The 26,884-nt window shown below is 28.4% G+C and overlaps 1 protein-coding gene across 2 annotated transcripts in view; it reads left to right on the top strand.

Annotated features, from left to right (window-relative positions):
- Positions 1–25,559: 25,559 nt before the first annotated feature.
- Positions 25,560–26,884, top strand: part of LOC107446426 (uncharacterized) — a 58,013-nt gene continuing 56,688 nt past the window's right edge. For both annotated transcript variants that reach the window (XR_011638141.2, XM_016061065.4), the window contains exon 1: positions 25,560–25,817. Coding sequence is in view for 1 of the 2 variants with exons in the window: in XM_016061065.4 (XP_015916551.1) it covers positions 25,657–25,817 (161 nt within the window). In the remaining variant the exon portion in view is untranslated. The remainder of the gene's footprint in view (positions 25,818–26,884) is intronic.

Genomic DNA, 26,884 nt, shown 5'->3' with positions numbered 1-26,884 from the left:
AGCACTTACGAAGGTGAGGTGTTATACGGACCACCTAGTTTATTAATTTTTAGACTCACTATATAAAAAATATAATATATATATAAAGATATTATATATATTATATGAAGAATAATGTACATTACATTTTTTTCACTAGTAGAGATCATTTATCAACCTGAAATTTTTAATATTAAACCTTCGGCAGTAATTGCTTCTTTTGTTAAACTATAAAAGAAAGTTTCAAATGCATAATTCTTCTATAATTTTAATAGATTGGTTTAAATCATCTTAAAATAACACTTATCCAAATTCTACAGTTAGTAAAAATTATTTATGGGAACTCATACTCGTATTTTTAGAAGATAGTTGTCTAAGGTGAACCACATGTATTGAGCATGTGGTTCAATACATGTGGATTTCTAAAGCTATAAATTTTTAAAGCTATAAAACTACAAATTTAAATAGTTAGTCAGCTGAAATTCAAAGTACTTTTATTTAAAACTAAAATTTCACTTTTTTTACAAACCAATAAAATTATTTTAAATACTGTTTCCGTCTACATGTTGAAACTTGTAATTATTGGAACCTAAAAGGAAAAAAAAATAAATCAGTAAGAAAGTCATATTTACAATAATAGTGGCAGGTCTAAAATATTAGAAAGTATTTTTTTTCATCATTTAAATTAACTGGATGAAATTAATTTTCCTTTTCACAAAAATATCTTCTGCCATTTCTATTCAATCCTCGTAGCTAAAAAGCATGACATGTATCACAGCCACAAAATAAAATACACTGAAGACAGTATTACCATTAACAACATTTACAGAAATTCAAATATACAGGGTGTATATAAAGTCTCGGACCCATTTTGATGTTTAATAACTCATGAAATAATAAAGATAGATTAAAATTAATAACATAAATGGTTAGGTAGACTCAAAAACTTTCATGAACCTTGTCAATGAACTTCCACGTGTGCCCCCTTCGTCGCACGGAGAATATCAAGTCGATAGTCAATTTTACGCCAGGTAGCGGCAAGCATGTCGGCATCCACAGAGGCTATTGCGGTTGTAATTCTGGCTTTCAGGCCATCAATGCTCGACACGATCCTTCTGTAAACATTGTCCTTTATAAATCCCCAAAGAAAAAAGTCCAGCGGCGTACTATCAGGTGATCTGGGTGGCCAAGGAATTGGACCTCCGCGCCCAATCCATCTTCCTGTAAAATGGTCATTCAAAGAACTACGAACGATGATACCCCAATGAGGTGGGGCACCATCTTGTTGCAAAAAGACATGTATGTAGCTGAAGCTCTTCTAGTTGTGGAAATACGAAGTTTTCCAACATGTCTAAGTATACGACTGATGAGATTGTCTTTTCTGTAAAAAAGAAAGCTACCTCTCGTGAAATTGACTATCGACTTGACCCCCTCCGTGCGACGAAGGGGGAACACGTGGAAGTTCATTGACAAGGGTCATGAAACTTTTTGAGTCTATCTAACCATTAATGTTATTAGTTTTAATCTATCTTTATTATTTTATGAGTTATTAAACATCGAAATGGGTCCGGGACTTTATAAACACCCTGTATAATTCCAATCTTATTATGCAATTTTAACACTTTTTATTTTTCTATACATCTGTAACATTATGGTACTTGTAAGTTTAATAATTAGATTTCCTTCCCTTTCTTTTTTAAAAAATTATTAAACTCAATAAACTTAGTCTATATTTTTTAACTTTTTGCCAGACTTCATGAAACTAGCAGCTTTTTTTAAAATTTTTGACGCTGATTCTGAAAAGGACTTATGTTATTGTTAATCACATCAGAGTTCCTTAAAAAATAGTTATTTTAATAATTTTTAATCAATGTAATCAAGAATCTACAATTGTTTAATAAATTAAAATTTTTAAGTTATATACCAATTTTTATTCTTTTTTTACACTCAATCGAATAGAACAAATTACAAGCTGATAAGGAGCATTTATTTTAAAGTTGTGAGTAATTTTGTGAGGAAAATGTCTAAGAGAGAATGATTTGAAATAATACTTTTAAAATAAGTTGAGTATAATATCTCCTATATAACTTATAATACCGAGCAGAATAAAACTAATAGTTAGTTGTTACGAACACTTGTTTAAATATAAATACACATCCCATAGGATGAAACTCAAAATAATGCATATTACTTTCAACAATAAATGTTTTTATTTGCAATTGATTTTATTCAATTCAGGATTAAAATTGCATACTATACTGACTTATTTCTAAAATATTTAAGATTTCCGAAATTCGCACATTTTTGAAGTAGTGAACCATAAACAGCTGCATGAAAAAGCTCATAACCTTGAAACAAATTGTCATATAAACTTGAAATCGGATTTAATTTCATTCTGCCCAATATTCTAGTAAGTAATAACAATCTGCTTAGTAAATAATTAACGTGGGTAAAATGCGAGAAAATAACATGTAGTGAAAATAGCAGTTTTGTGATCAAACATGAAGAAGTGAGCTAGTACAGTTACTAGTTTTCAATTATCAAATATCTAGCAAACTATTGTTATCAACAATTACATAAATTCTGTAGTTTATTAGGAGAGATTACTTTTTCTTTTAGGTATAAATTCAGAACTATATCCTAGGGGAAGGCTGAGCAGTAGCTTGCTTGTCTCTTCTTCTGCGCCGCCGCGCATGTGCTATTTACAGCCTAGGCCATCTCAGTAATATCAGGGAACCTGTGGATAAGCACTGTAAATATATATATATATATATATATATATATATATATATATATATATATATATATATATATATATATATATATATATATATATATATATATATATATATATATATATAAACTTTGTATATATATAAACAATAATATAAACTTTGCAACAAATATCTAAACGATAAGCATACAGCTATAGTAGAATTTCAAAGCAAAATTGCTATTTTAAAAAATTTTCAATTTTCAATGATTTATTTATAAGAGAAATTGTGAACAATTTTTTCAATTAATCAGCGTGCATACTGCTACGTTAAAACATATACATTTAAGCAAAATAAAAAGAATAGTTCTATTTGACTGAACTACAAAAAATAAAATATACTGTGCATAACCTGCTGTAACGATTCACCAGTAATGTTACCCAAAACAGTGACGAGAAATATTTCGGTTATTCTCTCTTATTGCTAAGCCTACAACGATAGCCTCTAAGAATATCCTCCAACTTAAATTATTTAAGATCAGGACGCGTCGTTAAAACAAAAATAATAAAATTTAAGTTTCAAAATTGAAGCATATGTGATTAAAAGTGATAAAACTAAATTAATAAATGTCAAGCACACTTACCGAATTTCGAATAGACTTTCGATTGTCAACACACACGCCATTTGCCGGCTCGCATGGAACTCTGGGAAGTGAGTTAGTTAATATGAAGTGTACTTTAAGCAACCTTAAAACAAGCTTAGGTATAAATAAAATGACTTCAATACCTCAATAAATACTCACTCTCTTTAGTTGAAATAAGGTAGGGGAGAGGGGGGCACTTGTGAACAGGGGGCACATGTGAACATGGTATGTTTTACCAATATGATTTGAAATAAAAAATCTTGAAAAATTTTCAATTGATGGCAGTACTAGTCCTACCTCTCTGCGAAACTTTCAGTACAATGAGACATTTTGTTGTTCTATTCTGACAATTTCTTTGTATCAGTTGGTGTTGTATATATTATAATCACTAGCTTCTTCAAGTGAAAGCATAGTATAAATCAACTAATAAACTGAAATTAACTATTGCAGACCATTATATGAACATTCAGGTAAGTTTATGACAATTAATTTTTTTTTTTACTCAATTAAAAGTTCTTTATTTTTCAAGTAAGGTTTAAGAAGGATGATGGGGCACTTGTGAACAAATCATCTGGGGCAGATGTGAACAGTTCACATGTGCCCCTACATAGTATTAAGATTATTATCCTCATGATATTATAAGTTTAAAAAATATGTATGCATTTAAAATTATTATTATTTAATTTTCCATAATTAATTTATTAATTTTTTCTTTAAAATTTTTTTTTTATTAAATGGTTGATCGCGCATCACGCATATTAACTGATACACCTGAGAAAGATAGAATTGCTAAACTACAGATGAAAAGATAGAAAAATGAAAAAAAAGCATGAAAGATTATCAGAGAGGAAAGAAAAAGGCCCATTACAACTCCTGAGGAACATGAAGTTGCGAAAAACCCAACAGTGAAAAAATTATTGTACAGCTGAAAAATTATTTTCTTATTGACAGTACTGTTGTACAGTTTAAATTCGCATAGTAAGCTACAACCCCTTCAGTATAATACGTATCTATATCTCTCATATTAAAGATTTTTTTCCCTTGAAATATGATGATTGCTTTGTGTTTTTAATCTTGTTCATATGTGCCCCAGGCATGTTCACATGTGCCCCCAATAGGGGCACATGTGAACAATTGAAGTTATTTTTTTAAAATATCATAAAGTAAAAAAATATTTTATTAAAAAATCTCAAAAAATTCCATAAGACGAAGAAAAGACTACTTAAACATATGAACTTCTTTACTGTGAGAAATTTATGATATTTTTTGAAAAATGAAGAAATAAAAAAAATTGTTCACATGTGGCCCCCTCTCCCCTATATTTTTTTATACCTCATAAATACCTCAACATCGTTAGTAGAAAAAAGGTATATTTTTTATACCTCGTAATTACCTCACTCTCGTTAGTTGAAATAAGGTTGATTTTTTTATACCTCATAAATACCTCTTTTGTTACAAGTGTAAGAGAAACAACCTCGTATACCTTAAAAATCATCTTATCAGTCTGGATGATTTGAAGTGAATTTATAACAACCTCAAAATAAGCTTAGGTATAATTAAAATGACTTCATATACCTCAATAAATACCTTTTTATCGTTAGTTGAAATAAGGTAAAAATTTTTATACCTCAAAAATACCTCTTTTATTACAAGTGTAACAAAATAAACCTGGTATACCTAAAAATCTCCTTATCAGTCTGGTTGATTTGAAGTGAATTGTAAACAACCTCAAAACAAGCTGAAGTATATATAAATCAACCTCGTACACCTTAATTACAACCTTAACGAGGTATAATTTTTATTGCTGTTTTCTCTGCAACCTTAAATATACCTCAAAACAACCTTAATACCTCAAAAATACCTCAAATCAACCTTAAATATACCTTAAATTTTCATAAGGGTTCTCCCTTCCCTCTCCTCCTCTTTTCAGTTGTATAGGAATGTACTACGATATTTTCCATTTACTTAATATTTTTCCTTTTTATTTAATCAAAATATTTTTTAAAATTTCCATGATACTTTTCTTTAGAACTACGTTTAATGCAGTTTTCAGTTTCATATAGTGTTTCAAGTTGAAAGATTTTAATCTATATGAAAATCAAGAGAGAAACTAACGTACTTCCTTCCTCTATGACTTTCCACACACTAATGGGGAAAGCATGTGAAGTGTTGCCATAGGAAAAGAGTTCTGCTCTACGCCACCTGCAGCCCATTTCGATCGCCAATATATAAGAAAATAAAGTAAATATTTTTAAAGTGTTGTGAAAAGAATTTTTAGTTGTACAAAGTACTACAATATCGCTATAAAAATTATCGTCTTCGCTTAAGAAAAAAAAAATAGAGCGTGGAAAGAAGAAGAAAAACTTATTATAACAATTATGAACAGCGACAAATATATCAAAGCGAAGCGTTCTATTTACGTATCGAATATGTTGCCACATTTTTAATACAAAAGTTAAACTTTTCTCCACTTTAATAAATGTAAACTAATGCGAACTTTACAATTAAATTATTAATTCCTTCGTATATTGTTGGTTTAAGTTGTCGAAAATTAATAATTCAATTGTGAGGTTCGCATTAGCATACATTTATAAGAGTGGGGAAAAGTATATGCATTTTTTAATAGTTTTTTGAATATGGCTCTTTGAAGACGAAAAAGCAGACGAAAAGCATAGACTTACAAAATGATTGATAACTAAATAACTAATCAAAATTTTTGAAAAAGAAAAAAAATACTTCTTCATTATGTCAAAACACAATTATGGGCCGAGTTTCGTGCCCGGGCGAGGTTTCTGGGGCGATATATTGTGATTACAGACACACACACACACAGCCGCGTTTATTATTATGTATAGATGTATAGATAAGAGAATCGATTCACTTATAACTATATTTACTGACAGTTTGCGAAAAAAAGAAATATTCTTTAAATTAAAAATAACATCAGATTACAAATCAAATACATCTTTATTTATTACCTTTTCTAAAAATCATACTTTGAATGTTTTTTTTAAATAAGTGCAGTTGATTCTTTCAGAAATTTCATCACTAGATTATGAGGCTTTAGAAATTATGTTATATTATCGAGAGCTTTTAGATTTAGCGAACTAATGATCAACAAGGGTTATTTAATTTGATAAAATTTTGTAATTTTCTATTTTTGTTTATTTCATTGTTTATAAAAATTTTATTATAAAAGTATGATTATTTTATTATTTTCTATTATTTGTAATTAATTTATTTTATATTTGGAATTTATAAAATGCGTAGCTTTATACCACTAAAATCTTTTAGTTTTAAAGATACAATGAGTATTAAAATAACGTGCAATAAATAAGCTTTAATAAATAGGTAGAATGCATGAAATAAACTTTAAACTAGCATTTTTTAAATATTTGTTAGTTTAAATAATCGAAAAAAAAACAGCATTACAATTTAAAAATTAAAAAAGCAACTTTTTAAATTTTTCTCTTTTCTTTTTTTTTTTTTTTTTTTGTTATGACTATTCTTCTTCTTTTTTTCGCAGTTACAAACTTATACATTTTAATAAACAAAATTTTACGTTAGTTTTTCAAAAAAAAATTTTCTTTTTCTTTTCTTTTATAATATATTTTATAATAAATTACAATTTGCAACACAAACAATGCAATATTTTTTTTTTCAAATTTAATAATTTATCTCTTTTTAGAAAATGGTATTTTCAATCGTTGTGTTATATTCAACTGGATTTGGAAAAAAATTCTCTGATATTAATTTTTTGCCTTTTATTACCCTCTTACATTAACCCCACCTCAGAAGACATGGATGCCTAGTAATCAAACTTTATTTAAGAATTTCATGCTAGAGCTTTTAGTGACACAATTTCCCTGTTGTCGTTCTAGCCATAAGGTTAATTCGTGATATTTCTTTGTATCACAAATTCGTGTTTGAAATTTAACTCGTTACAAATATTTTTAATGCTTTCAATTAAACAAATTTTTAATTTCAAAATCTCCTCAATTGTTTTTGTATTTGATGCTGGATTTTACTTTTTGCTTACAATTTATCATAGTTTATGTATGTAAATGAATTATGAAAAAATATTTGTTTTAAGTGCTACATAAATTTGTAAAAGACTTCTTGAATTCGAATTGATTGCATCAATCAGGATAACTTAAAATAGTATTTGAATAGAACCAAAAAGACACTAGTATAATAATGACTAATGAATAAAACAGAATATATTAGTCATTCCTTAAAAATTAATAATACTTAGCTAATTATTAATACTTAGCTAATTATTAATACTTAGCTAATATTTAGAAAAAAGATTCTTAAAACAGAAAGAAAAAATTATGCTTGATTTTTTTTTCTCCCTAAAATTTGTAATACTAACAATAAGTATTTTCAAAAGTTCAAATGTCAAACAACACTTTAAGAAATAACTAAAAAGTTTTCTTTAGTCAAGCATTTTTTTAGTAAAATTTCTAACGAAATTTTTAAAACAGCGTGATTTTAGAAATTTCTTATTGTTCATTTTAACAAATTTTATTCTTAAAATATTACATAATTTTTAAAATGCGAATTTTCGAATATATTTCGGTATTATAGTTATAAGACTAGAAATATAAATATTTTTTTCTTGGAATATTTAGAACGGGAAAATTAAGGGGGGGGGGTTAGAAAAATTAAGAAAATAAGGAATGAAAAAATTAAGAAAGCAAATAATTCTAAAAAAGGGTTCTTAATTATGCATCTAAATTTATCAGCAACTTTACAATAATTCAAAATAAATTTTATTGAAAAAGTTTCCTTTCTTTTTTTCCAGTCTTTTTATTACGCTCTTATATTGAACCCAACTCAGAAGACAAGGGTGCCAAGTCGTAAGAACTTTGTTAGAACTTTTAGGAATTAGAACTTTTAGTTATATAATTTCATTGCTGTCGATCTGGCCATAAGAATTATTCGTGATTTTATTTCATTACAAATTCGTGTTAGTAGTTTAACACGATGCAAATATCTTCAATTAGTTTTCATTGAACACATTTCTAATGACGAAATTAAATTATTTCAGTTGTTTTTCTGATTGACGTAGGATATATATATATATATATATATATATATATATATATATATATATATATATATATATATATATATATATATATATATATATATATATATATATATATATATTATGATTTACCATTCTGTATGCAAATGAACTATGGAAAAGTAATTTTTAAAAAATTATCTTTTTTTACATGTCGCATAAATTCTTAAAAACTTTTTGAAGTAGAATATAATCTCCTGTATTAAATAATCTAAAGTATTATTTGAATGAAAATAAATAACGCTAGTTTAATAATAACAAATGAATATAAGTGAATATCTTTAGAATAACTCTGCTGATATTTAATAGGGAATATCAAAACAGAAAAAAAAAATTAAGCTTAAGTTTTTTTTTCACCCTAAAATTTGTTATTTACCATTTTATTGAAGAGTAAGTTTATTAAAAAGGTCAAATGTCAAACACCAAATTAGGAAATAACTAAAATGTTTTTCTTATTCAAGTACTCTTTTAATGCTATTTCTAACAGAAAATTTTAAAAAATGTGATTTTAGAAAATTTTTAATCTTAATCTTAAAAAATTTTATTCCTTAAATAATACGTAATTTTTCAAAAAATAAATTGCCGAATATATTTTGGTATTATAAGAGTAAAATTATCTATTTGTCTCAGAAAATAAAACAGGAAATTTTCGCATTTTCATAGATGAATGATAAAATGAAATAATAATAATAAGGTTTCGTAATTATGCATATAAATTTAACAGCGACTTCATAATAATTCAATAACGATTATATTGAAAAAGTTTCCATTCTTCATATTCCATTCTTTTTATTACCCTCTATACCACCCATCTCAGAAGACAAGTGAAAATAAATGAAATTATGTTCCTTCAGTATGCATCTAAAGTAATCAACTATTTAATAATAATTTAAAAAACGATTACATAGTAAAAGTTTACGTTCCTTCAAATCTCTAAAAGAAAATTGTACAGCGGATGAAAAATAAATATGCAATTTATAGTAATTCTTATTTATATTATATGCGATTTAGTTATAGTAATCTTATTTATTTATTATGTACTAATCTCAGTTACAACTTACCAATTTTTTTAAGGAAAAAATTGCAAAATTTACTAAAAAATTAGTGTTTCTTTAAACTATGATGCATTTTTTCTCCAAATATTTTGAAAATTTGACAAGGTAGTTAAAATAAAAGTTAATAAAAACACAACAATAATCATACTAAGTATACATTGACTAAGAATACACAAAAATTTGGAACAAAAAAAATGTTCACGCTTTATTTAAAGTTGTGCAAGATTATTATAGATTTTATTATAAGTTCTGCAAGAAACTAATTATTTAATCGATTTATTATGTGAAATAATAAATTTGTGAGAGAGAAAATTATGTCTGAAATATATTCATAAAATATCTAGCATATGTGTCTAAAATATATTCATAAAATATTAATGATTATAAAAAATCATAAAATATCTGGTTAAAAATTATTTTTGAAATCGGAAATCTAATTTAATCCCATCGTTATACGCCTCCTATTCGAACGTTCGAATCGCTCTCACCAGCAAATTGTTAGGTGAAAGACATCCGATAGAAGGGAGTGAAAATGAAGATTGCATCCCGTTAGCAAAATCCGTTCGAAAGAGCGAGGTTACAGGTTTTCCCTAGGAGTAGAAACCTGACGTCAAAATGACGTCATTTTTCTATTGGCGATCGAAATAGGCTGCAGGTGGCGTAGAGCAGAACTCTCTACCTATGGCAACATTTCACATGCTTTCCCCATCAGCGTGTGGAAAGTCATAGAAGAAGGAAGTACGTTAGTTTGTCTCTTGATTTTCATATAGATTAAAGTCTTTTAAGCTGGAAAACAATATGGAACTGAAAATTACTTTAAACATAGTTCTAAAGAAAAGCATCACGGAAGATTTAAAAAATATTTTTATTAAATAAAAAGGAAAAATATTAAGAAAATGAAAAATAGGATAGTACATTCCTATACAACTGAAAAGAGGAGGCGAGGGAAGGGAGAAGGGCCAAAGGCCTGAAACCGGTCTCTCCCCAGATGGCGTATTCGAGCGTTGCGATCGCCAATCCCTAGCTCGTTCGATGGTTGCGAGTTCAGAGCTTCAACCAGAGTCGGACCTAACCGCACCGATTGTCCCTAAATTAGGGTGCGAACTGAGGTCAAGTGACTAGTTCACTTCAGTGTCACCAGTGCGAATATTGGAACGAGACCTCAGATGGCGTATTCGAGCGCTATGCGAATTTCCCAGTATCAACTAAAACTACCTAAAAGCAGTATTCGCGATCGCAACGCTCGAGTACGCCCTCTAGCGGGAGCCTGAAAATATCGGGCATTAGTTCCCTCATAATCATTGACAATGACGGACGCAATTTTCTTAGTAGTAAAAGGTAGAAGAACTTGAAAAAACTAACCAGAACATGTCAAACATTGAAGCAGAACATGCCAAGCATTTGAAGAACAATTTCTCAATAATTTTTACCTTTCTTGTTGTTGTTGTTAATTTACGTCACACTAGAGCTGCACAATGGGCTATTGGCGACGGTCTGGGAAACATCCCAGAGGATGATCCGAAGACATGCCATCACAATTTTGATCCTCTGCGGAGGGGATAGCACACCCGCTTCGGTAGCCCGATGACCTGTGCGCGAAGTCGAGCACTTTACGGCAGCACAGTTTAACGAGGTCCAATACCGCACACCCTCGGTCCCTATGCAGACTGATCCAAGTGGTCACCCACCCGCACACTGACCGCAGCCAGTGATGCTTGACTTCGGTGATCTGCTGGGAACCGTGTCTTAACGATGTGAAATAACATAGCAATATGAAAGAATTTATTTCAATATGAAGAATTTTTAAAATCGTTTTTTATTCTAAGAATTCCTAATCTTTATTTTACGTTTTTTAGTTTATAGTTTTTTGATAAAAATTGTTGTCAAAATACTTTTTCTGAAAAATTAAATGGTATAACATTATGTGTTTATGTATACTTCTTGTTTATTCTAATGTTTGAAGTATTATGATTCAGAGAAGTATGAAATAAAAATTCGGTACTTACGTATAACGCCACTGCCGCTACAGATTTGGCGGTTTTTAAGTGCCGCTAATCTACGCTTAAAACCTTTGTGACAAATCATGAAATAAAACACTTTATTTAAAATCAAAGTAGTCAATCGGATTTCGGTAGAAAATGGGCCGATATAGAGTTTAGCATAGATTCAAAACAATCATATTGCCATATGAACTCTGATAAATAATATTCCAAATGAAATAACATTTCCAAAACGTACGTTTACCAAGATAAAGTTTCATGTCATGGGAATTGGTACATTTTCGTTTTTTTCGATAAAATATTTCGCTCCTGAAAAATTAAAATTTCATCTTATTTTGTTATGAATGGTGTTTTCAATAGAAATGTAAACAATAACAATCTCGAGCTCTGGACCTACTCTAGTTCCGGTTAAAAAGTTTGCAGCTGCTTACTACATGTTATTCTAATAGGCGATGTTTTCAAACGGATAATTTTGTTTTCAATAAAAGAAATAAATTAGATAATTTCTGAGCTCAAATCTGCCGTCTTTCATAAGATATTAATGTCATTATGTAATTCTGGGGAGTTTGGAGTGAAAATGTGTTTTAGTTATTTTGTTATTTATTATTAAAAAAGGTGACATGGTTGCTAGATTTTGAATAACTCGCTTTTTTGGCAGTCTTGATTTGGCCTCTTTCCATTTGTTTATTACTGTTTGTTCGTGTTGCAAGCTGTGCACCATCTTACGTTAGTGTTAACACTTTTAGTATTGTAAACACAAGTATTGTTAGCATTGTAAACATAAGTAATAAGTAATCAAATACATTGTTTGCAAGAATCTCAAAACACAATGATGCCAAATGGCTTTAAAATACAACTGAAACAGTAACCCGGAAATTTGGGCAGTCCCCAGCTTGCAGCGTTCCCTAGTGCAGAAAACACCATCCATTGGCAAATCCCAAAGGCGCATTTTCATAGCACTAAAAAATGGCGTCAAAAAGAATTGTTTTTTTTCTTTGTTTCGTAAGCATTCTTTATTTTATGTTTTTTAGTTTCTAAATAATGATTTTTATTGAAACTTAATTTTTTTGATATAAATTGTTGTCAAAAAACTTTGTTTACAAAATTAAATTATATAAAATTATGAGACTTCATGTCCTACTTTTTGTTCATTTTAATGTTTGAAATAATATGATATTTAAAACTATGGAATGCAACGTTTAAATGGGCTTTTCTTGTTATATCATTAAATTTAGTAAAACTTTTTCTCAGGTATTGGATTTTAACTCTAATAAGAAGATACATATTTTTTTCTGCTTATTTACAAATATTTCTCCGATGTGTTTTGGATGTTCCTTCTCTCTCTAAAAAAAAGAGATACCATTTTGTTTTCTTTTGCATAAGTTGTAGTTAATTTACGTCACACAAGAGCTGCACGATGAGCTATTGGCGACGGTCTGGGACACATCCCTGAGGATGATCCGAAGACATGCCATCAGAATTTTGATCCTCTGCAGAGGGGAAAGCATCCCGCTTCGGTAGCCCGATGACCTGCACGCAAAGTCGAGCACTTTACGGTAGAACAGTTTAACGAGGACCAATACCGCACACCCTCGGTCCCTACGCACACTGACCGTAACCAGTGATGCTTGACTTCGGTGATCTGCTGGGAAGCGTGTCTTAACGATCACTCCACTGCGGGACTTCTTTTGCATAATAAGGAATCCCAAACATTTTTCTTTTTTAAATTTAATAAGTCACAATAAAGAAGGAGCGTTACAATGCTACATCAAAGACATCTCCAGAGTAACTGAATGACAGTTCATATAGAAATCGCAGGTATTCGTCTCATGCAACAATGTCCCCTATGGATGGTGGTTTCTACACTAGGGAACGCTGCAAGCTCGGTGCCGCCTAAATTTCCGGGTTACTGTTTCCGTTGTATTTTAAAGCCATTTGGCATCATTGTGTTTTGAGATTCTTGCAAACAATGTATTTGATTATTTACTACTTGCGTTTACAATGCTAACAATACTGGTGTTTACAATGCTAACAATCAGGCCCGGACTGGCCAGTAGGCAGACCGGGCAAATGCCCGGTGGGCCGGTCTGACCTGAGGGCCGGTTGGGCCGAACCAGCAGCGCAAATTTCTTTTATACATTGCATGAATTTCAAATAATATTGCGCAAATAATAATAATATTAAATAACATATTTATGATACATGTAGTAATAATATTGTTTTAATGTACAGGGTGATTCAGACCATGCGTGCCACCCATTTTTTTCGAGAATGGAGCAAATAATCGATTTGAAATAAAAAATCTAACAACTAAATCGACCCTAAGGAATTCAATAGTGATATTGCTAATTCCCGGAAGTACCGGAATTTGAACACAATTTTGATTTTTTAAATGGAAACCTATATCTTATTTGGCATCCCTGGAGAGGGTTTTCGAAAAAAAGTAACTTTTACTTGAAATTTTTTTTATATCTCTTGCCGTTCTCAAGATAATAGATACGAAAAAATTTTGATTATTTACTTCAATTTATCATTTTTACCAAAAATAATTAACTTAAATTATCAAAATCGCTTCAATTTTTATAAAACATGGGAAGAAAAGCACAAATGTGTTTCAATGAAGGTATAAGACATTATGACAAAAAAAATTTTTTTTTTTTAATGAATATGTCAAAATCTATTTAATATGTATTTTTTCTTATCTATTATCTTGAAAATAATAAGAGATATTAAAAAATATTTTAAGTAAAAGTTACTTCTTTTCAAAAACTCTCTCCAATGATGCCAAATAAGATATAGGTTTCCATTTTAAAAATCAAAGTTGTGTTCAAATTCTGGTAATTCAGGTTACTTGCGGGAATTAACAATATCACTTTTGAATCCCTTGGGGTAGATTTAGATATAAGATTTTTTATTTCAAACCTATTATTCGCTCCATTCTCGAAAAACATGGGTGGCACGCATGGTCTGAATCACCTGTATTTTATAACTTAATATTAAATTAGTTCCTGGAGATACTGTTAGATGTCGTTGTTGACACATGATAAAATCAAATAAATAAATAAATGTCCGACTGTGAGTCTTTAGTGCTGTGTAATATTCTTTTTCTTTATTATTTCCAGTATTGCACAAACGTGAACTTTTATTTTATCCAGTAGAATTTTCTACAGTGTGTGACTCTTCACTAGACTTATAATATAATGTATTATTTCTTTTTGTGTGTTTTTTAAATTCTATTTGGTAAGTACCTATTTTTAATTTTTATTTCTATATTGTATAGGTATTAAGTTCCAAGGGTTTCCTAAGGATCGTTATCGACCCCCAACCGGTCGAAGGACCTTTAAAGGGGGTCTATAAGGACGAAGGAGTTATGGGGGTCTATTGTCGAATTTATACCGTACTAAAACATTAAAAGTAAAAACTGGTTTAACCTCAGAATTCAATAGCATATCTATTTGAATAATATTTGAATACACTATACACTTCATTGTCTTCTAGTAAAAATCGTAATAGGGGTGCACAACCTGCGGCCCTTCGATTACTGAAGTGCGGCCCGCGAGAGCTTCTAAACACAATAAAAAAATTTTAAAAAATGGCAATTTTTAATCGCACTTTTAAGTCATCACGTTTTGACATAATCAATTTTAACAGATTCTTTAGTAAATGTACGTTTAACGCGCTTTCTTTAAGCCGATTTTATAGTAAATATAAATGATTTTTTTTTAAACAGTTATTTCCGCTTTTCTACGTGATTTCAAAAATCCCGAATTTTTATTATGACGCGAGTTTCAGATTGCAAATTTAAATAATCACTTTTCTTGCACTTTATTTGTGACGATTTCATCTTAAATCTAAGTGATATTTTTTTTTTTTTTTTTTTTTTTGCAATTCTTTCTTTTTTTTCAACAATTTTTTTCGGCAGTTATTGCTACGCATTCCCACGTATTATAAAAAATTCCAATTATTCTATTACGACATGCAAATTTTAAATCATGCATTTGACACGCTTTATTCGTGCTGAGTTCAGCATAAATATATATTTTCCCACTTATTTCTATGTTTTTCCGCATGATTTTGACTATCCCGTTATTTAACTATGATGTTATTACGACACGTGATTGTTAATCGCGCAATTAAATAATCACTTTTTGATACGGTATTTCGGTACAGTTTTATCGTAAAACCTAGTTATTTTTCCTTCGTTTTTATTTCCGCAACGAATATGATTTGGTCGAATGTGGTAATGAATTGTGATTTGATCAAAAACCAAATATTCGGCAAAAAAAGAAGAAAAAATCGACTGAACGCAGTACAATTGGGGCCAAATAGCAAAATCTTTTACTGCTACTAAACACTGAAACTAAAATTTTAATGCTCAGAATAATATTTCCTGGAAAAACGTATTCATAAATTAACTCTAAAAAGAACGTTTTTGCAAATCAAGGCGAATCAAGAACGTTTTTGAAAATGTAGAAAAGCGAAACAGAGAGCATAAACATCAATCTTAATTTTTGAAAAATTTTTTTAAAGCTGAACATCTCAGTTTTTCAATTACCAGAAAAAGCCAAGAAAAATTAATTAAGTCATCAGAAATGCTATTAAAAATTACTGCGTTATAGTGAAAACGTCTAAAAAAAGTTTTTTTTTTATTTAAAGAAAATAAAAAGATAGAAAAAACGTTCTTAATTTTTAAAATGAAAAACTTATGCTGAGAATCTCAATTTAATTTTTTCTCATTGCCATAATTTTAGAAGAAAAAAAATTTCTATAAAATGAACTTTATTAGTAACTTTATTTTTAAAAAAAATGCTGAGTTATAATAAAAAGGCCTAAGAAAAGAAAAACAGAAGAAACAAATTTTTCTTAGTTCCTGAAACAAAACTTTAATACTGAAAATCACACTTTTCTATGTTACTGGTTATTTATATTACAGTGCAGGGAAAGAGTGATAATAAATTAATACTATGAGACGTTCTGTTAAAATGCTGGGTTATAATAAAAGCAGCAAAAAGTGGAAAAAAATCCTTCTCAATTCTCAAAGTATCGAAAAAATTGACAAAATTGTCTGATTATAATTTTTTTTAAAAAAAGTAATATTTATAAAAATTCAAAAATAAAAGAAACTTAGAAAAGTACATTTCTAAAAAATATTCTGCCGAATATTTGACTGATCATTCAACCAACTGAATTTTTCACAGAATGGCCAAATACTCGTTACATCCCTCCCTAATTTAAATGCAATGTTATTTCAACTTGAGAAATTCATAAAATGGCGGAAAACGTGAATTTTTAAACTGCTCACTGTTTGTAGTTTAGATTTAAATTTTTTGTTGCTTAAGTGATCTTTTTCGATAAAAAAAAGGAAAATGTTTACGATACAAAAAATCTAATAATTAATAAAATAAAATAGCAAAGTACATTACAAAATAAGCATTGAATTTTATTTTGAACTATCACAGTTTTGCTTTTATTTTAGGCTTTTGTTTAAAACCTATAAATTTTCTTCAATTAAAATATTTAATTTGAATTTATAATACTTAAATATGACTAAACTTTTTCCTATTTTCATTCTGTGGGCATTGCAGTCTTTTTTTTATTTATTAGAATTTAATTCTAAAATGAATTTTCGTATTGCATGATATGATAAAAAAAAACATTTCTTTTCTTCAATGTTTATTCATTTTGATAAATCTATTGTTCATATAATAAAAATAGCAAATTTTTTTTTTTGTAAAAAAAAATATAAGTTTTTTTATTTTTGAATGAATTCCAATAATGGAACACTTCAAAGTTATTGATATTACTAAGTTTATTGATTAAAAAAATGGAACGCTAATGTTTAAATAAACATTACTACATTTGTCATTAACATGTCTAAATACATGTGCGGCCCTTCGTTATCCAACCAGCTGTGCAAGTGGCCCTTCACTCAAAAAGGTTGTGCACCCCCAGTAATAAAGTTGATATTTGTTTGTATAGCAAATTGTCTAATACATATTGCATTTATTCATGCAATATTTTTTCATATTTTGATTGGAAAATTAAAGAATTTTTAAGAAACAGCTATTCTTAATGGGCTCTTAATCTTGTAAACTGCTAAAGATAAAAGTCTGTTACTAAATGTCTGTCATTTTTAAACTCAGATTCAACTATAAAGCCGTTATATGTCACATTGATTACAAGTTTAGAGACTATACAACAAAATTCAAATTTCAAGCCATATATCCGTGCAAAGGCAAAAATATTTTTAGAATCATTTTGCAAATATGAAACAGTAATCACCGCCAAAATATTCTCAAGAATATTTGAATTAACTACACCGATCTCCCAATATTCGCAAACCTCTGGTTTAGACATCTTAAAAGCTTTTGGAATGGTATCACAAACGTGTTCAGAACTAAAAAAAGTAGTGAGAGATTTTGAAGGTGTACAAAAAGTTACAAATGATTTTATTATTCGCGTAAATAAGGAATTTGAAGAAACTGAAACTGAAATAGAAATTCAAACAAAGTTTCCACAAAAAAGAGTGAAGAAAAGAAAATTCATGCCGGTTGAGATAGCGTCGAATGAAACAGTTTTTGATGATGAAAACACTGCATTTAAGATAAACGTCCATAACATTATTTTCAGCACAGTTGTAGCATCAATGGAACGCCGGTTTCCCGCAAATGGAAAATTGTATGCTGATATTTCCTATCTAGATCCGAAACATTTCCCTGAAATATGTCTTAACAAGCTTCAATCTGGCGAACTAAATGAGTTAAGCAAACTCTTGCTAAAATTTGATGAAACAGCTATAGATGAAAATTTGTGGATTGAACTAAAAAAATTTAGCTTTACATTGGGAAAAACTGAAAAATTCAGACCTAGAAGATTATAAAATAATAAGAGAAGATCATTCAAATGAAGATAATAACGACTTTACTTTGGAAACACAAGAAGAAGTAAGTCTAAAATGTGAAACACGCAGTGCGTGCAAAAATTGTGTTATTTGTTGCTACAAGATATTACAGATATTCAATTTATTGACCAATTCTTACAATTTAATTGGTCCAGCATTAAAATTTTTACTAGCATTGTCAATAAGTCAGGTGGCTTGGGAAAGATCATTCTCCACATTAAAAGCAATTAAAAATCGAATGAGAAGTACTTTATCTTCGGATAATTTGAATGCTCTCATGGTAATAGCAATAGAAAACGATCTATTAATGAAATTAGATAGCGACGACAGAATCGATGAAGTGGCAGAAAATAGTGAGCTTCTTCAAAAGTCATTAAATTAAATTTTAATTTAATGACTTTTGAAGAAGCATTAAATCTATTTTTAAAAAAATGTTTAGATAAATCATTCATGTATGTGCAGTATAATAAATATTTTTATTAACTCTTCATCTTTCACCATCCCCTCCGCAGAGGATCAAAATTGTGATGGCATGTCTTCGGATCATCCTCCGGGATGTTTCCCAGACCGTCGCCAATAGCCCAACGTGCAGCTCTAGTGCGACGTAAATTAACAACAACAACAACAACTTCATCTTTCACCTTTTTGATTTTATCAACCTATGTTTCCTCATAAGAACCATGTATTTTAAACTGAAATATATTCTATAAAGGATTCCCAGGTAGCAAAAAGATATGATCTAATATTAGAAAGGTGCAATATAATACTGCCGTGCTAGAAAACGCAATACTATTGAATCCTATCTTCTAATATTAGAGCTAATATTATATAAATTTAAATAGTATTCGATCTAACATTCGAACTTTCAAAATTATCACCTATTTCATTACTTTTGGTCCAGCGCCACATTTTTGCGAAAGATTATCCCATATTATTAATAAATAAACATTTATTTATGAAAGAAAACGATAAATTAAATACAGTACAGAACCCGTTATCCGGAAATCAGAAAACCGGAAAACCAAAAAACCGGAACGAAATTCCATAAATTTTCCCGCAATATTTAAAAAAAAAATTTTTTTTTCCTCATAAGATTTTAGGATTTTTCTTTCTTTTTTTAAAGATGTTTACCTTACCATCATTTTGGAAATAATCATTAGTGTTCATTATTTTTTCTTCTTTTTAAGAATATTTCTAAACATTTTTTTTAATTGGGTTTAACAATAAAAAAATGGCTCTTTGTAGCGATTCAGAAAACCGGAAAAATCAGTTATCCGGAATAACGATGGTCCCGATCGTTCCGGATAATCGGTTCCCTACTGTATTACTTAAATATCATTTTTAGCCAATGCAAAGAAAACGAAAAATAATATTCGCGGTAGTTTGCGAACGATTGAACTCGAAAAACTTTTTCAACTGTCGTTACTTCTCAAAGTTTGTTTACGACGCCATTGCTCGAGCTTGGCACGGGAGCTTTCTTTTCAATTACATAAGGTATTTATAATTTAGTAATTATTTGGAAACTTTGTAAATTTCAATGATAATTACATGAAACGTTAAGAAGCATTGTAAGTAATGTTTTTGCTTTAGTTAAAAATCAGCTAGAAAAGTAATTTAAAGCACGATGTGTTTGAGATTGTAGATGTTGTAGAAACATTCAGTGTACCTACTTAATAAACTTCACCGCTAAATTAAAACATCTAAGAATTAATTTATTGATCATGTATTCAATAAGGTCAGTAAATATTTTATATTGTGATCATTATTGTTCACTCGTACTTGTTGACTTCTTTGTTGATACGTATTGTCTAGCTGTAAGTAATAAGCACTGTTTTTCTGCAAAAATGAAAAAGACAAAAGTAATGGTCTGTAAATAAATTAGCCGTGTTAAATAAGAAATATATATATACATGTATAATCTGCTACTTTTAGCGCAGTTAAAACCATTATATTGTAGAATGTTTAAAATTTAATACAAACAATATTGCTAGCATATTAAAATTTCATGCTTAAAATATTGTACAACAATCAATTAAGCATTTTTCTTTAAATATAGACTGATTTTTATTTGAATATAGGCTAATCTGTATGTTTTTGAGGCATCATTATTTATATTAATTTGTAAATGATTAAAAAATAAACAATATTGTTTATTCAAAATGGTTATTATGGTGAATGTAGAGCTTTGATTAAATTATATTTTTTAAATAAATTCCTGTTAGAAATAATCTAATGCTGTAAAAATTTAGTTAAACTATAAGAAAAAAAAATATTTGACAAATGTTGGGTATGCATACTGACTTTTAAGGAATGCTATGTCAAAATATTTGGGGGAAGGCGCGAACTATATTTTATATATTTACAACTTTGACTAGAGAATTCTCCTTCTATATGATTTTTTCAACCATGAATTGATGATTTTGAATTCTCATAGTATCTTTTTACATTTATGTTCCTTTTACATTAATCAAATTTTAAATTATACAATGGAAGAACATTAGCAATTGTTTATTTAACACTTTTCACCACTTTTTTAAATATAAATAATAAGTAATGTAATTGGTTCAAAATATGCTTGTAAAACAATGTTTGCTAAGTAATTCGATCCTGACAAAGTTTTTCTGCAACAATGAAAAAGATAAAAAATAGTTGTCTGTAAACAAATTAGCCAAGTTAAAACAATTAGAAAATTAATGATCTGCTACTTTTAGCTCAGTTTAAACCATTACATTCTAGAATGTTTAACATTCAATACAAACAATATTGTTACCGTATTAAAATTTCATGTCTGAAATATTGTAAAAAAAAAGAATTAAACATTTTTATTTAAATTTCTTGGGGATATTTCAGTATCGTGATCTGTCCCGCCAACTGCAATCGCCAAATAGATTTTAAACTTGCAATTTTTTTTAAAAAAAATATGTGTATGTTTGCCCGGAGTTATAACTTTCGAGTTCGTCCTATTCTGTAATGTTTCTTTTAGTTTAATAAATATTTATTAAATAATTATTACAATAATAATTAGTCTAATAAATAATTATTGTTTTGTAAAGTTTTTAAATAAATTTCTATTAGATATAATCTGAGATTAAAAATTTAACTAAACAATAAAAAATAAATATTATGTATAGTGACTTTTAATGAACGTTATGTAAACATATTTGGGGGGAGGGGCAAAATATAATTAATATATATATTACAACTTGGAAATATGTGAATTGTTAAAGAATTCTCCTTCTACATGTTTTTTTCAACCATAAATTGATGATTTTGAATTCTCATAGTATCTTTTTACATTTATGTACTTATACGATTTTTAAAATAAGCATTTGTTTATTTAATATATTACGGCACTCTTTTTGTTGATTTGCCACATAGCGAGTAGTTATTTTCTGTTCTAATAAAAGAAGTTGAAAGGTTTTGATTTTTTTTTTTTTTTGAATACTATATGATAGTTTGCTTGGGAGTGCTTATGAGCTAAATTCTTTTTGTTGATCTTCTCACAGTGTTATTTTTTGTGTGACACTAAAGAAATTTTTTTTACGCTGGTATTGATACCAGAATTAAACCATTTAATTTCGTTGTAAAGGATATTACAATTTCTGAAAAACATTTTCAAATTAAATAATTAAAGTTTCAAATAAGTATTCAATGTTTAATAGTTTTAAATTTTTTTTTTCCCTTGCAAAATCTGATGTATTTTCTTTTTAAATTTCAGTATAGCTTTTCATCTTCAAGGAAATCTACTATCAAAACACTATAAATGGAAATGGCTCACTCTGATGGAATTTTAAGTTCAATTCTTAATGCGAATGATTTTAACAGTGATTATTCAGCAAGGACCACTTTAAATCTGCCATTTAAGTCATCATGTTGAAGAAAGATGCTGTCATGTTGAAGTTTGGAGAAAGAGGGAAACTTGTGAAATTCATCCCTGTTTTTTTGTGGTGCATACAAAAACTGTTGCTGAATTTTTCATAAAAGCATTTAACGACCACTTGGAAATATATTTTCAAGCAAATATAGACTAACAATTAGAACTCAAACTGTATCAAACATTTTAAAGTTATGAAATGAAAATTATTTTATTTAATAACAATTAAGTATTTTTAACTTTTGTTTTACCACAAGGTTGTCGACGTTAATTTTGAACAATGAAGGTAATGTATTGCATTTACAATTGGATGAAATTTATATTACAGTGTGTTTTGTTTTTAAATAAAAGTATTATGCTGTGAAATAGTTATATTTATTATGGATTTCTTTTTTCTTAATTACTGTAACGGTTGAATATTTAAAATTTGTTTTTTTTTTAATCTTTCGGTATGATATCGAAAGCAATTCTTTTTTAATGCTGATTTTGAAGTATAACTGAAACTCTTGAGGATTTTCATTATCAACATTGAGTTTATTATTTTAATTTTGGAAATTTTAACATAATTATTTATTTGAAATTTGAGACAAGAATTTATGCTTTTTTATTTTTATCATGTTTAAAATCATATTGTAAAATAATTATAATCGTGAAAAGTTCTTTTGACTGAATAACATTTATATTATGATTAAAATTCCTAACAGAATATTGCTGAAACTTTCATCTTAAAGGTCTTGTATATTCTTTGTGAAAACGTGTAGAATTGCATCGTCTTTTTTTTTCTTTTTAAGTCTCATTTAAGACATTTGCCTATAATGTTTTGTTTGTTTTTACTATGTTCATGAAGCTTAAACTCTTATCAGCGAAATACAAACAATGAATTAGTTGATTTTAAAGAAAAATTTTGTGATAGCAAGGTTTTTAAAAAGTAACTGATGGCAGTCAAATTTGGATCAATACAAAAGCAACTTATAGTAAAAAAGTATGTTATGTTTTTTCGTCTCATTCTTGTATGCAATTTAATGTTTACGAAAATTTAATTCTAATAAAATACAATATTTACAAATTTTTTTTTTTTTTGGTTTTGACCTATAAATGTTATCTAAACTTTAAGTAAATAAAAGTACATAGTACCTTTAACTAATTATTGAATAGTTAAAAATTTCTGATGTCCCAATGTAAAATTATTTTTACATTACAAAAAATAATTGCAAATTTTTTTTAATTAAAATTCATAAAAGCTTTTTTTGTTTCCACTCCCTGATAATATTTCTACAGCTGCCTTTATGTTTTGTTTCTAGTGTTTCGTAGGTAAAATTTCAGATTCTAAAATGATAAAGTTACGTAAGTATTTCTCTGTTTAATTTCAGTGATAGAAGTGAAATAATTTATGCAAGTAAGTAATTTGAATATTTTTCAATTTTCTTTATTGTGCCAGTTATTACAAAAAATAAAAATTTGAGATATAATTAAATTTTAATATTTTTGGAAATGAATAACTTAGTTATATACTAGTAGAAAAAAAAGTTAAGGTAAATTTTCAACTCAATTCAAATGTAAATTTAACTTAGCAGTTATGTAGTGTGGTTTTCTTAATTTACAATTTCAGAATATAAATAATGATTGATAATTGTAAAATTACAAATGGCTTAAATTACAAATTTTAATATATATATTTATTACAAACTAACAAATTCAATTGAGCTTTTAATAAAATAGGCTCATTTTTTTTTTCAAAAATTAAGAGTACATTTTAAATTGAAAGACTTGAAAATTATTAATGATATAAATTTTGCTTTAAAACCCATTGTATGAAGAAAAGAAAAAAATATCAATAAAAGTTGCAATAAAATATTTCCTAATTAAGTTTGAAATATTCAAAAAAATCAGCTGAACATTAGATATACTTTGGAGTAAAGAGGAGAAAAATGGAAGGTAGCAGAATTCACTGATATAATTTTATTTAGTATTTCTGTATTGCTAAGTAAATAATGCATGGAATGACATAAAACTATTGTTCTATGTTTTATTGCTTCACAACAATACAGAAAATTAAGTAAAATTATATCGCCGAATTTTTCTACTACTATCCATATCTTCCTCTTGCTTACTCCAAAAAAAAATAAAAAGCAAACCAAAATAATATCAGAAAATACAAAATCTAATATTATATAGCATAAAAACTAATGCAAAATAATATGGCGAACGCTAGATAATATTAGTTTGTATAGAATCTAATATTATATAAGGCTGAGCAAACAGCGACCTTTTGTATCTTTCTAATATTAGAAGTTGTGCAAGATAACGTTAGATTTTGCCGATTTCCTGATATTATCTAATATTATGTGCTACTTGGGTTATTAAGCAATTTTAATCTACTTTCTTACTTCGATAAATTAACTTACGTTCATGAGAATTTATAAGTAAAAAATGCCTAAAAATTATACATTAGGGGAGCCACGTACGCCTCGCGCACACGGTGTTCATCTGAAGTAGAGGGCCGATATCTCCAAAATGCCCGGGCCGATTTTAGATCCCAGTCCGGGGCTGGTCTGACGCAATCAACTACATGCAGCTGTGGCCTTTCCCCTTCTCTGCAAAGCGTATTTGTTCTTTTAAGAAAGGGAAATATTTTGTGAAAAGGTGTTTTACCGTTTTTTACCCTTCCCTTTATGTTATAGTGGGTACGCAATTACAAAAAAGACAATTTTCATCAACTCTATCTTAACACAATTTCATATATATAATTAGATACACATATATAATTAGATTACTACATATATATAATTAGAGTGCTTTATTTTGAAAAAAAAAAGTCTTTTCATATGGGGCCCCCTTGACCGTCGGGGCCCCGGGGCGGTGCCCCGTCTGCCCCGGCGTAGTTACGGCCCTGGGAGGGAGGGAGGACCACCTACGGAGGAAGATTAGCCGCCCTCTTCTCCTGGAAAATGAACTTGGGGGTGGAAGTTGCCTTCCTCCCTTACTCAAAGGTAGAAAGTGACTTGAGTTTCAAAGGCAATATTATAAAAAGTAATAAAGATAAAAAAAAAAAATGACCTACATTTTCGTGGAAAGGAAGGATTGAAAAAATTATTAGTATTTTTTTTAAATTGATCACTCTGATTCTTAAACAAGAAAAATCGATTCAAAGTATGACAAGCCCGCCATAGACTTTACATGTTAAAAGCAGAATTGAGGAGTCTGCTTGGTGCAACACTTTTCTCCCGGCAACCACGATTGAGGACCCTGATTTTCTTCTCTTTTGGGCATGCCGTGTCTATCCTTGTTTGCCATGGTAAATATTTATATTTAAAATTTGCTGAAAGAAAAACAAAGAACACTGCCCCAGAGTTGTAAAACTTGCCCAGTATTTTTCTTTCGTAGTCTCAATTAAAATAATGAACAATAAAGAAGAAATAGATGATAAAGTTATCTACTTAAAATATTTAAGACACCTTATAATGAATTATTTGCCAAATGAGCTTAGTATTAGTATGATTTTGTGTATGGTTGTTTTACCTGTCTTCATCCTGTCATGCCGTTTCATTATTAACTGCATGTAAGTAACATGCAAGCACGTTCTGATATAGAAATCTCCCCGACATTTACAATATAAGAGAGAGGGCGGCTAGTGTGGACATTTTTTTCAAACTTCTCAAAAAAACTATATTTAATATAATTCAGGAAGTATCTTTTTTTTTTAACCATTTGAACAATTACCTGCATTCTCGTTTATATCTTGAATTACAAAATTATTTAGTTAATCCATTATAATTTTTTTTTATTTTATAAAAAGGGCTGTTTTTGTCCTTACCAACCCTAGTGTGTCCAAATTTGATAACTTAAGTAGTCATTTATTTCAACTCAGAAAGTTATAACTGAAATCAAAAGTTGTAATTGAAATCAATTTCAATCTAAGCCTCGGAGAATAAATATTGACCAATTTTAATTAAAATACTAATTTGTGATAAAGCATTTTACTATGATAAAGACGTTTTGAACATAATTCAATGCATTTGTAAATTATTATTCAACATGATTTAATTGAAAGCATGGAACCAAAATTTTAAGTTGTATCAATTTTAATACCCATAGTTTTAACTTAATGATGTAAATGGCTCAAATGAGCAACACACAAAGTGCATGAAAACAACTTACAAAAGAGTTGAGATACAGTTTGTTAATACTCTGTTTTAGTTTATAATTTATGTTAAATCTATATTAAATTTTATTCTTTTAACAAACTTGATAAAATATCTCTTCTAAATTTTCTTCAAAGCTTTATAAAGTGAATTAATGAAAGAATTCTGTGCTAAATTTTTTACTTATAGATGGTTGACTGAATGTAAACAATAATAAGTTTCCTGAAACCGGAAGAAATTTAATCCCTCCCCTTATGTTATGCTTATGAGACGATGTGTGAACAGCCTTAATATTCCAGAAAGTTTTATTATTGTGATTTGTGTTTAAATTTACGTTTAATTTTACCATTCATAAGATTTTTCTGTTATTTATAAATTCTAACAGTTTGTGAGCCTGAAACAAATTTAATAAAATTAAAATCACATCATAAATAAAGTGTAAGGTTTTCAACATTTTTGAGTGTTAACACTTATTTGACTTGAT

This window comes from Parasteatoda tepidariorum, chromosome 11 (genome assembly GCF_982258835.1).
Source record: "Parasteatoda tepidariorum strain Cologne lab strain chromosome 11, Ptep-v5.0, whole genome shotgun sequence".
Taxonomy (NCBI): domain Eukaryota; kingdom Metazoa; phylum Arthropoda; class Arachnida; order Araneae; family Theridiidae; genus Parasteatoda; species Parasteatoda tepidariorum.
The sequence above is the reverse complement of the archived record's forward strand: the minus strand, read 5'-3'. Positions and strand labels throughout refer to the sequence as shown.